General features: G+C 35.7%; 2 protein-coding genes across 2 annotated transcripts; one reads left to right on the top strand and one right to left on the bottom strand.

The window, feature by feature from the left end:
- Positions 1-622: 622 nt before the first annotated feature.
- On the bottom strand, positions 623-4,081 carry LOC110919542 (protein FAR1-RELATED SEQUENCE 5-like). The gene is made up of 8 exons (XM_022163808.1): positions 3,937-4,081; positions 2,570-3,392; positions 2,362-2,495; positions 2,141-2,265; positions 1,978-2,013; positions 1,447-1,884; positions 847-1,344; positions 623-760 (listed from the first exon to the last, which is right to left on the bottom strand). Exons 1-8 carry the CDS (start codon positions 4,079-4,081, stop codon positions 623-625), a joined length of 2,337 nt encoding a protein of 778 aa, XP_022019500.1.
- Positions 4,082-7,248: 3,167 nt separating this feature from the next.
- LOC110915888 (eukaryotic translation initiation factor 5) lies at positions 7,249-10,447 on the top strand. Its single transcript, XM_022160634.2, has 2 exons — positions 7,249-7,369; positions 8,625-10,447. The coding sequence occupies exon 2, from the start codon at positions 8,952-8,954 to the stop codon at positions 10,242-10,244; it is 1,293 nt and encodes a 430-aa protein (XP_022016326.1). The 5' UTR covers positions 7,249-7,369; positions 8,625-8,951; the 3' UTR covers positions 10,245-10,447.
- The last annotated feature ends 825 nt before the right edge of the window (positions 10,448-11,272 follow it).

Genomic DNA, 11,272 nt, shown 5'->3' with positions numbered 1-11,272 from the left:
GGCAACTTAAACGATTTTATAAAAATGAGATGGAAGTTTCTGTGGTAATAGATGAGATGGTGGGGTGGTATAAAACTGAAGATCTCGTGGATTTTTGCATGCCGCTTCTTACTCATTCTGGTGAAAGTGTTGAACTAGTGATTAGACCAATAAAAAGTCACTGGTATAACTTGTTTTATTATTATAGTTGTAAAAACTTAATTCTATAATTCGACTAGAATAAGTTAACCGAACCAAACCTAATCACACCAAGAGAATTGCATTCGACTCTTATGCCGTTCACGCTCGCACCATCTAACCGGACCACAACCGCAACTGGTTGGGTCGCTTTAGATGCAAACAATGGTCAGATTCTGTGGACCACAGCTGACCCAAGCAACGACTCGGCTGAAGGACCAGTGTCGGTAACTAGGGGTGTCATGTTTGCAGGCATTGTATGAACAAGAAACTTACACATATGTAGAAACCCTTAACACATGTAAATCATAAACAAAAAAAGTCGAACTGAACACTTACACGTGTGTAAAACAGAAACTTACACGTGTATATTAAAATACTGAAATAAAAAAATATAAAACTCTAAAATCCAACATCAAAACTAAAAGAATATAAAAGATAAACTTCATTCACCATCACTATCTTCGTGGCTATCTTCATCGCCATCTACATCGCTATCTTCATCACTATCTTCATCCATATCTTCATCATTTTCTTCATCATTATCTTCGTCACTGTGACTTTGTTTACGTTTTTGTTTTTTCTTTTTTTTGTAGGACAGTTACGAGAATCATGGTAGGCAAGTTTTCCACACAATTTGCAATTCCTTTTTTTCTTCTTGCTCTTAACCTTGGCTTTCTCTCCCGGGCCAATCAAACGGTGAGATGTCCCACATCCTTTATTCCTAATACCTTGGGGAGCGACAAAAGAAACACTATCAGGTTGTGATTCTCCAATCAATTCTTCAAAGACACCACCTTTATTCTTAGAACTTGGATCAGTTGTGGCCTCTTCAAAAATTGTGTTCTTAATAGCCCTGATTTGTTCCACAAACCAAGCAAGCTTTACTGAATCACCCCGTAATCGATCACCACACTGCTGAGCTAAATTCAGCGCCTCTGACCTAAGCTTAAAGCTTTCTGAGCTGTCAACACCATAACGGAATTCAAGGTTGAACACTTTCTTAGGCAATGCATCTTTTTTCCACCTTGGAGCTATATACTTGTTAGGAATTTTGTTTATGCCTCGAAATCGGTATGCAGAAAAAACATGACGACATAGATATCCAATGCGTGTAAATAACATACATGAGCATGTAACCGAGTTATCACTCGGATTGATCTTAACCTGCAAATATAATAAGTCTCTATTATGACACATCGATAATGGTATATATCTAAACAAATGAAGAATAAAGCATAAATAAAAATATGAAATAAACAAAATTACCGTGTAATCACCAATAACGGTCCCTTTTTCAAAGTGAGAAACCGTATAATGTTCATAACCATCAACAACATCAGGTCTACCATTCATACATGATAATAAGGCTTTAGATATCTCCTTTTGGACCTCCTTAAAAATGCTTCTGGTGTATACAAGTGCTGCATGTGCTTCTATAGGTAACGGAGTGGATAAGGCGGCAGAAGTTGATTCGGTTTTATGCTCAGAAACCCGTTGCCGGTAGCGTTGACCATCAATTGCTATCTCAAAACACAACATAAACTGAACCAAAGTATTCGATGCGCTAGAGTTTACCTTAAAAAGTGCGTTTGAACTTTCGCATCTAGACGTTGTTTTCATTAAACAACACATTGGTATGTCCCTAAAATAACCTGGGACCCACTGATCTCTAATAGAAAACATATCAGACAACCATTTGTGACGCTGCAAGTTGCAATCATTTATCAATAACTCCTATCGCTTCTCAAAGGTGGCAGGAGTGATAAAAACATTCCAGACCAACTTATGTATACGTACCCTCAAGTTGGTATTCTGTAACACATCACCATCAATCTGTAGATACAATTTTTAAAAATAAAATACCATTATTACACAAGTTTAATAAAAACACAGAAACTAGAAAAACATAAATACACATGTGTAAAACTGACAAGATTAATTATTTTTAAATTAAATGTACCTTATGAGGAAGTTTATCCATAATATGCCACATACATAGACGATGGACAGATTCATTGAAAACTTTAGCTATGGCTTGTTTCATTGCCGGGTCTTGGTCGGTTAACACTAGCCTCGGTTGTTTACCTGAGAATTAATAAAACAAAGTTACGCTATTCTTATGGTGTAAAACATAAACTTTGTGAAGCAAAGTTACACATGTGTAAAAATAGAAACACTTACCATGTGCTTCAAGAAATTGTTCCAACATCCATGTGAACGACTCAATAGTTTCATCATAAAGAAGAGCAGCTGCAAATGTTACGCAATTCTTATGGTGATCAACCCCCGTAAAAGGAACAAAAATCATATTATACCTACAAGATAATAATAAATAAAAAATCAAAAAATACACAACTGAAAATAGGAAAAAAAACAAACAAATTCTTACTGGTTAGTACTGTAGGTGGCATCAAAAGCTAACACTTCGCCAAAAACTCTGTAATTGCACTTCATAACCTCATCTGCCCAAAATAAGGACCCAAGCTCTCCATGACGAATTATGTAATGGCAATAGTAATTTTCTAAATTAACTTTACGTTTGTCCATCATATTTACAACCATTTGAGCATCTCCTTTACCAATGAAAGCTCTTAAATCCTTGCTGAAATTTTTATATTCTATGTTGGTACCACGGACGTTGTGTTGTCCCCCTTTCAAAACAGCTTGCATCTTAAAGGCAGTTGACGGGCCAACTTTAGCTAAACTTAGCCTATGAATGAAATCTTGGTCGCTAAATTCTAGTTGCCGCCTCTTGCGCGTCAAATCCATGTTCTCAATTGAAACTAACGGGTGATTATGAGACTCAACAAATTCATATAACCGTAAACCAGGATAACCCTTGAAAACTTTAACCTTTATTTTAGCTTTACAGGCTGAAACCTTGTAATTACTGCTACGAGGCAACTTGGAAGATGACTTCAAAAGCATTGAATCAACATTTTGGCAATTGGGCTTTCCCGATCTACTACAAAGAACATACCTAAGTCTAACATTACCATCTTTTGATTTCTTAGTTGTCGACAACCTAATATCAAACCCAGCTTTCTCAGCATATGACTGATACATGGAAATTGCATCTTCCTCTTTAGCAAATACCATACCCAAAAGAGGTCTATACGCTTCCAATACATTGGGTATCCAATATCTAGTGCCATTCGGTGAATGATAATAAGTACTACGAACCGATTCCTGAAAATCTTGTATATGTGGCTCTACAATAACATAAAATAGAATATATGGAACATCGGATTATGATATGATAAAGACTTGGCATCAATAACACAAAGAATAGCACAAACAGTTACACATGTGTAAATATGAACAAGATGAAAAGAAAGCCATCAGCAGTTACACATGTGTAAATCTGAACAGGATGCTTTTACACATGTCTGCTTTCAAGATCTTAAACAACCACACAAGCCTCATTCGTTTGTATGCGATTACACATGTGTAAAGCAGAACAGCAAGTCACGAAACCAATTTAAGTTGAAACAATACAACATAAATGAGAAAACATCAAGGCACACACAATTCAGAGGAATAAACACTCATACTGATATTGCATTAAAATAAGAAACAACTACACAAATAAGTACAATACAAACAAATACATACACACTAAAATCACTTGTAAAACATGTTGAACCCTAGACTTTTATTTTTTTGGACAATTTCTAGCATCATGATAACCCCAAACACCACAAATTGTACAATAACGTTTATCCATCGTCTTGTGAACATCTAGAGTAGTAGTACCTTCTTCATCACCAACATTGGTATTAATGGAATTGTTCAGTGCATCATCAGAGCTATTGTTCAGTGCATCATCAGAGCCGGACACATTCGGCATCATGTTGTTTTGCTCCTGAAGAGTTGATTTACCAGATTGTAGATTCCTCATATTAGCTACACCACCTATTTCAACCAGCCCTTCAGAAGTTCCTCATGATTAACAACATTTATGCAATTCGAATCGCTATTGCTCTCAAAAGTTGTAAGACAAACCATAACTGTAATTCACCAAACAACAACAAATTTAGGGCAAATTATGAGCAAACATGTAAGATCCATAGATTCAATTTGAGATTGTGAAACATATAAACAAAATCAACAGTCATTGAAAATCGAAATTCAATGAACTTGTAACAAAAACAACAAATCAAAATCAACAGTCATTCAATCGAAATTCAATGAACTTGAATGAACAATAATCGAAAACCTGAGTTCATACCTGCAAATCACTGAGAAATCGATGATGAATATAGCTTCAAAACAGAACTAATTGAATATTAAAAAGCCCTAAAATCGTTGAATTAATCAAACGATTGAAGAAGTCATGGAGGATTTCATCTTCTTGATTTGGTAAGTGGGTGATTTCATCTTCATCTTCTTGATTTGGTAAGTGGGTGATTTCATCTTATGATTTCAGATCTGGGTTTTTTTTAGATACGACTAGTACAATATTAGAGAGTTGTACTTTTACTAAATTGTCCTTTTCATTAAAACACAAGGGATAAAGATGAGTGGCTGAGATTTGTTCTCATGGTTCTCACAAAAATTGGGTGTTCTCATTTAAACTCTTCCGTATATATATATAGGGAGAAGATCATGCGAGAACCACCTCTTATTGTGAGAACCGCGAGAACCAATGTGAACACACCAAAAATGCCTAAAAATAGCTAAAAATCACATAAAAAATTTTTTTTTGATTTTTTTAATATTTTTTAGGTTAAAATCGCTACTTTTCGAATCAAAAAAAAAAAAAATTTTTTTTTTTTAATTTTTTTTTTTTAAAAAATTTTTTTTTTTTTTTGCTTCGAAAAGTAGCGATTTTAACCTAAAAAATATTAAAAAAATCAAAAAAAATTTTTTAGATTTTTTTTTTGATTTTTTTTAGATTTTTTTAGATTTTTTTTAGATTTTTTTAGGTTTTTTGGGGGTTTAGTTTTTAGCATTTTAGCTTGGGTGGGGGGGGGGGTTAGGTTTTTGGGGGGTGGGGAGGGGGGTTTAGGTTTTTTTGGGGGGGGGGGTGGGGGTTAGGTTTTTTTTTAGTTTTTTTTAGGTTTTTTTAGGTTTTTTTTAGCTTGGGGGGGGGGGTTTAGGTTTTTTGGGGGGGGGGGTTAGGTTTTTTTTTTGGGGGGGGGGTTTAGGTTTTTTTGGGGGGGGGGGGGTTAGGTTTTTTTAGGTTTTTTTTTAGGTTTTTTTAGCTTGGGGGGGGGGGTAGGTTTTGGGGGGGGGGGGGGTTAGGTTTTTTTGGGTGGGGGGGTGGGGGGTTTAGGTTTTTTTGGGGGGGGGGGGGTTGGGGGTTAGGTTTTTTTAGGTTTTTTAGCTATTTTAGGTTGTGTTCACATTGGTTCTCAAGGTTCTCACAATAAGGGTGGTTCTCGCATGAGCTCCTCCCTATATATATATATATATCGTAGCAATATACTCGTTACGATCAACCATTTTTTATATGTTTATCGAGCATTCGTTCAGCCGCATTGTTCTTTTTTCTTTCGCAGTAGTAACATATAGGAATCACAAGATTATATGAAGAGATTCAATGGTTAAGCTAGGAAGAGATTGTATGAGAGATTAATAAGACTTGACACTTATTTTGAGAAATTAATATTTGGTTTTGAAATTATTATTTTCTTTTTTACTTTGACACATTTAATTATGCCATTAAACGTACCTATGATTTTGTATTATGTGACACGTCAACCTAACTCGGGTGAGGTGTTATATTTGAACAAGCAATGGACATCAATGAGGTAAGCACCCCATTGAGACAATATGCTTAGACATCAACTGGTAGGTGTTTCCACAACAATAATCTTTTTACGTTGATTAAGTGAAAAAAACACTAGACCAACTTTTACAACTCTGGATTTTCACAAAAACAGTGTACACTATCTAACTTGCGATTAGTATGAACAACAATTTTCGGGATATAAGATAGAAATATCATCATCAAACCTATTAGCAACATAAATGACCCAACATTCCTCTAATAACACTTTCTACGTTTTTATCGGCTCTTTCAAAATGAATGTGAATATTATAATATGACTATACACCATAAACGCACACCCAAGTCACCATGTTTCATGGATGGACATGAGGAGTCTATACGCCTTATGGCCAACGCTATTGTAACTTAAAACATTTTTATCTTCTAGAAGGACACAAAACCTATATAACATATATATAAAACAGTTTTTATATTCATCTTCTGTAACAGATTATAAAGACATGAAACTTTTATGCATTTCCTGAAACATATATGATCAATTTTTTTAGCATTAATACTTTAAATTTACTAAATACCTCATTTAAGAATTTTTTTTAGCATTAATACTTGAAATTTACTAAATACCTCGTTTAAGATAAAAAAAAATATCACATAATTTATATAGTATTAATTTGAAACATTTGTATGCATGTTTTGTTGTAAGTTGTGCTTAAATACTTGTACCTTAATCAAATATAGGTTGTAAGTTATGCTTAAGTGGTTGTACCTTAATCAAATAATAATGGTTTCATTACCTTACCAAATTCAATATGTTTGTATGCATGTATGGTTGTAAATTATGCTTAAGTGGTTGTACCCTAATCAAATAATGGTTTCATTATCTTACCATATTCAATCGGTTTGATCCATTCAAAGTTGTGTTGTTTTATTTGTAAATTATTATTATTTATAATAATCTAATTAATTTAGTCAAAATCTTGTATAAATATAATTTGCAACATATTGATGCAATGGTTGTTATAATGTATGCATTATGGTTTGTATAGTGGTAATGATATATATTACGATAAACCTGTCAAACGGGAAAAAATAGACGCGGGTTCATCGTAACGCGCGAGTCCTAAATCAACTTAGTTATTTTATTCTATGTTTTACGTTTCGGTTTAATTTCTTCGCGTTAACACCGCAACTTCAATGTCAGTGGTCGCTGACAGTAGTGTGACATTACTGCTAGCCCCTGTCGCAACATAGGGGTTGTTTAATACTAGTTAAATGTTACTTGACATAAATTTTTAAAATTTACTCTCTTGATATTGTCTCAATAAATAAAATATACATCCCATAACCCCGCCTATATATATATCTACATGATAGGCCGCCTCTCTCAATCGCTCATCTCTCTGCCTCAACTAAAAACCCTAGACACCATCTGTTATCTCTCTCAATCGATCTGTAAGTTTCTACAACTCTCGATTCCTTTCGATTATGATTTTTTTTACAATATTCTGCTATGCTAGTTTACGCTAATCGATAACGTATGCTTGTAATCGGTAGATTTGTTTAAGATCTCTGTTTGTTTGTTGATGAAAGTGCAATCGATGTATTTCGTTTCGATTATGATTTGTTTCGATGATGTTCTACTGTGATTTTTATGCTAATCGATGTTGTTTGGTGTATTTGTTTAAGATCTGTGTTTGTTTGTTGATGAATTGATAGTATAATTGATTTATTTGGAGATTAACTGATTAAGAACATGATGTTTTCATTTGAATCTGAAATCTGATAAAGCTTTACTGTGTTTTGTTTACCGTCGATTGTAGTTTTGGATTGAGATTGGACGCATATTCAGATCTGATATGTATTGTTTTTGTTGAATTAAGATTGCTTGATGATAGACGGTGTTGTGTATGTTGATAAACTTTGATGATTTGAATAGCAATTGTTTTGTGTTTTGTTGTTAATTTGATTTATTAGGTGTTGTATTGATGACTGTTTGATAATTGATAATCATAGTTTAAGTTTTGATAATGTTGTTTGTGAACGCGTTGTGATGCTGTTTCAATACCGAAAACATTAATAACCTGTTTGTGTGGTTTTGTATGAATGTTCATATGGCTGGTGAAATAATAATAATAATATAAGTATTATAATTTGTTTTGAGTTGTACTGGAATTTGCTTGAAAGTTGATGTTTTGGTAATGTCATATCCAATAATGTTTGTGTATGTGTGAATGCGCGCGCGTGGTTGTATATATATTTGTTTTTTTGCATATTTAGCACGCCTTTGTAAAGGGTGCCCAATCGTTGATATTTCTGTCTTTGATAATAGAGTTGCCTTAATTGATCATTGCTAAAAGTTTCTCTTCTATTTGTGTTTGTATTTATGCAATTTTGAGTAACACAACTAAACAGTGAAATGTCATACATGACATACCTAATTGAAGAATGCTTTCTTTATTCTTTTAGCTTTATTAACATGTTTTGTTGTCTAGCTATCTTCATACTTGGTTTGCTTGTATGTTCCTTTGTTTTGCGAAAGTTGTTAATTTGATTTTGTTAAGATTAACATTCTGCTGAAACATTTTGTACCTATGGTTTACATTTCATGTGATATGAGAATAAATCTCATTGTAGTGATTGTATTTGTCACTCTTATAAAGTTATAATTTTTCAAGTGTATGCTAATTTATTACCTTTTTTTATGAAGGTTTTGCGGTGGCTATCTGTTGTTTTGTGACAGTGTGCAAGTTGGCGTTTGCGAGAAGTTAAAAAGTGTTTTTTATGTCCGAGCAGGGTATTATCTACTTAGGGTCTATTGGGTTGTTGGGACAGTATTGTCCTATATTATTCCAAGAAGGAAACACTTGGCTGCATGCATCAAGCCCTACCACAAAAATTCGTGGTTGCAACAGTTTGGCGCAACCTTCATTCACTACAACTGATTTCTTCCGTTTTCGTTCTCAATTATCTCTGATCTGACACTTCTACTTCTGGTTATTGTGAGTGATATTATTCTCTACTCGAACCAATCACAATGGCGTTGCAGAACATTGGTGCCAGCAACAGCGATGATGCCTTTTACAGGTACAAGATGCCGAAAATGATTACCAAAATCGAGGGGCGTGGAAATGGCATCAAAACAAATATCGTCAACATGGTGGATGTTGCCAAAGCTTTGGCTAGACCAGCTTCGTATACTACGAAATACTTCGGGTGTGAGCTTGGAGCACAATCAAAATTCGATGAGAAAACGGGGGTGTCGCTTGTGAACGGTTCTCATGACACAGCGAAGCTAGCTGGTCTTCTTGAGAATTTTATCAAAAAGTATGTTCAGTGTTACGGTTGTGGGAACCCGGAGACGGAGATACTGATTACGAAGACGCAGATGGTTCAGTTAAAATGTGCTGCGTGTGGTTTTGTGTCTGACGTGGACATGAGAGACAAGCTGACGTCGTTTATCTTGAAGAATCCGCCTGAGCAGAAGAAGAGTTCGAAAGACAAGAAGGCGATGAGGCGGGCTGAGAAGGAGCGGTTAAAGGAAGGTGAAGCGGCGGATAAGGTACAGAAGAAGCTGACAAAAGACGTGAAGAAGACGAAAGATAAAACATCGACAAAAAAGAAAGGTAATGCTTCTGATGAGGATCACACTTCGCCAACTGTAAGCCACGCTGGAGACAAGGATAACGGTTCTGGCGAAGAAGATGACGATGATGACGTCCAGTGGCAGACCGACACATCAGCAGCGGCTGCTCGCCAACGTATCCAGGAACAGCTCAGCGCGGTGACGGCTGATATGGTGATGCTCTCTACAGAAGAGCCCGAGAAGAAGGTTGTGAAGAAGTCGTCTCCTCCTGTTGAGGAGAACTCTAATGGCAGCACGAAGAAGAGTCTGGTGGACGTGGCAAAAGAGAGTCTGAAGACGGGTGTCGGTCCAAAGGCGTTGTTGGCATCACTATCCGGATCACCTCAGGAAAACGCTAGTGCTCTTTACGAGGCGTTACTTGATGGAGTGGAGAAAGGGTTCTCAAAACACTTGCTTAAGAAGAAAAACTATTTAGCCGCTGTTGTTGAGGGTGAGGAGGATTCGCAGTTGCTTCTGTTACGAGCGATTGAGGACTTCTGCGGGAAGTCGAACCCGAATGCGGTGAAGGAAGTGGCGCTTGTTCTGAAAGCATTGTATGATGTTGACATTCTAGAGGAGGAATATGTGGTTAAGTGGTACGAGGAGGGAACAAGTGGCGGGAACAAGAGTTCTCCTATCTGGAAGAATGCGAAGCCATTTGTGGAATGGCTTCAGAGTGCCGAGTCTGAAAGCGAAGAAGAATAAGTTTTGAGGTGATGTTATGATGATGTCTTGCTGTTTTGAGTGCCGGTTGAATGTGCTTGTTTTTGTTTTTGTTTGGGTGCTTTGTGTGTTAAAACCTCTTGGTATTTAACAATAAACCATGTCTGTTTTTCTTTGTATGTTTTGTGTGTTTGAACCTCTTTCGTTTTTAGTAATAAATAAATCATCTCTTTTTGTGGTGACCATTTAGTGTCGAAGGTCGGTGTTAATTTTTTATTTGAACGGCAAATTTGGATCACTGACGGACCACTGGAGTATCATCGTGTTACAAATTTACACAATTACATCGTACTACAAATTTACAACCAACACAACTTCCTATTGAAATAAAAGTTACATGACTTCTGAGCAAGCCTCTTTTAAGGATTACACATCTGTATCACCGAGGCAGCGATGGCTTAGCACAATTCATGGTGGTTCGAAGAAAACCACCTTGTCTTTATATTTTGTTTCGGCTATAAATTGTAAGATGTGTATAGATCGGTCCTAGTACAAGTTACACTGTATTGGTGGTTGTTGATGCGTGTTAATACAATCGAATCACATTGCAGTGCATTGGATCGACAGAACTAGCATATCTTTGTTTAACTGCTTATTGTTATAGTTGTGCAAAATGGGTATGGAGTGATACGACTCTTTTCAGGGGCGGACCTATCTCTTGACAAGGGGTAACCCCTATTGCCCCTTAACGCTCCGACGGTAGTGTAAATTTTGGAAAAAATGACGTTTTTTTGATTTCGTTACCCTTTTTTTTGAAACGTTGCCCATATAAGAATTTTCTAGATTCGCCGCTGACACTTTTGATTCCATTATTTTCGTGTATGTTCGCTTGCATTATTTAGCTCTTAGTTATTATTATTGTTCTGTCTATTCACTTGATCACTGGTCAATTGCTTTAGACATGAATCATGATCTTTTATCCAACATGACATGTTTTCAACGTTATTTAAGCGGCAGTAAGAAATTTTTAGAGAGATTAACTTTACTTAAGGTAATACTAATGGACTACT

The sequence above is a fragment of the Helianthus annuus genome, chromosome 16 (assembly GCF_002127325.2).
Source record: "Helianthus annuus cultivar XRQ/B chromosome 16, HanXRQr2.0-SUNRISE, whole genome shotgun sequence".
Classification (NCBI taxonomy): domain Eukaryota; kingdom Viridiplantae; phylum Streptophyta; class Magnoliopsida; order Asterales; family Asteraceae; genus Helianthus; species Helianthus annuus.
Note: the sequence above shows the minus strand (reverse complement) of the source record. Positions and strands in the feature narration are given on the sequence as shown.

Excerpts from the sequence above, each read along its gene's own strand:
- LOC110919542 (XM_022163808.1), bottom strand. The coding sequence starts at position 4,081 with ATGAGGAATCTACAATCTGGTAAATCAACTCTTCAGGAGCAAAACAAC. Across the intron at positions 3,393-3,936 it reads CAATGTTGGTGATGAAGAAG|AGCCACATATACAAGATTTT; the intron begins GTACTACTACTC and ends ATGTTATTGTAG. Across the intron at positions 2,014-2,140 it reads TGGATAAACTTCCTCATAAG|ATTGATGGTGATGTGTTACA; the intron begins GTACATTTAATT and ends TTGTATCTACAG.
- LOC110915888 (XM_022160634.2), top strand. The coding sequence starts at position 8,952 with ATGGCGTTGCAGAACATTGGTGCCAGCAACAGCGATGATGCCTTTTAC.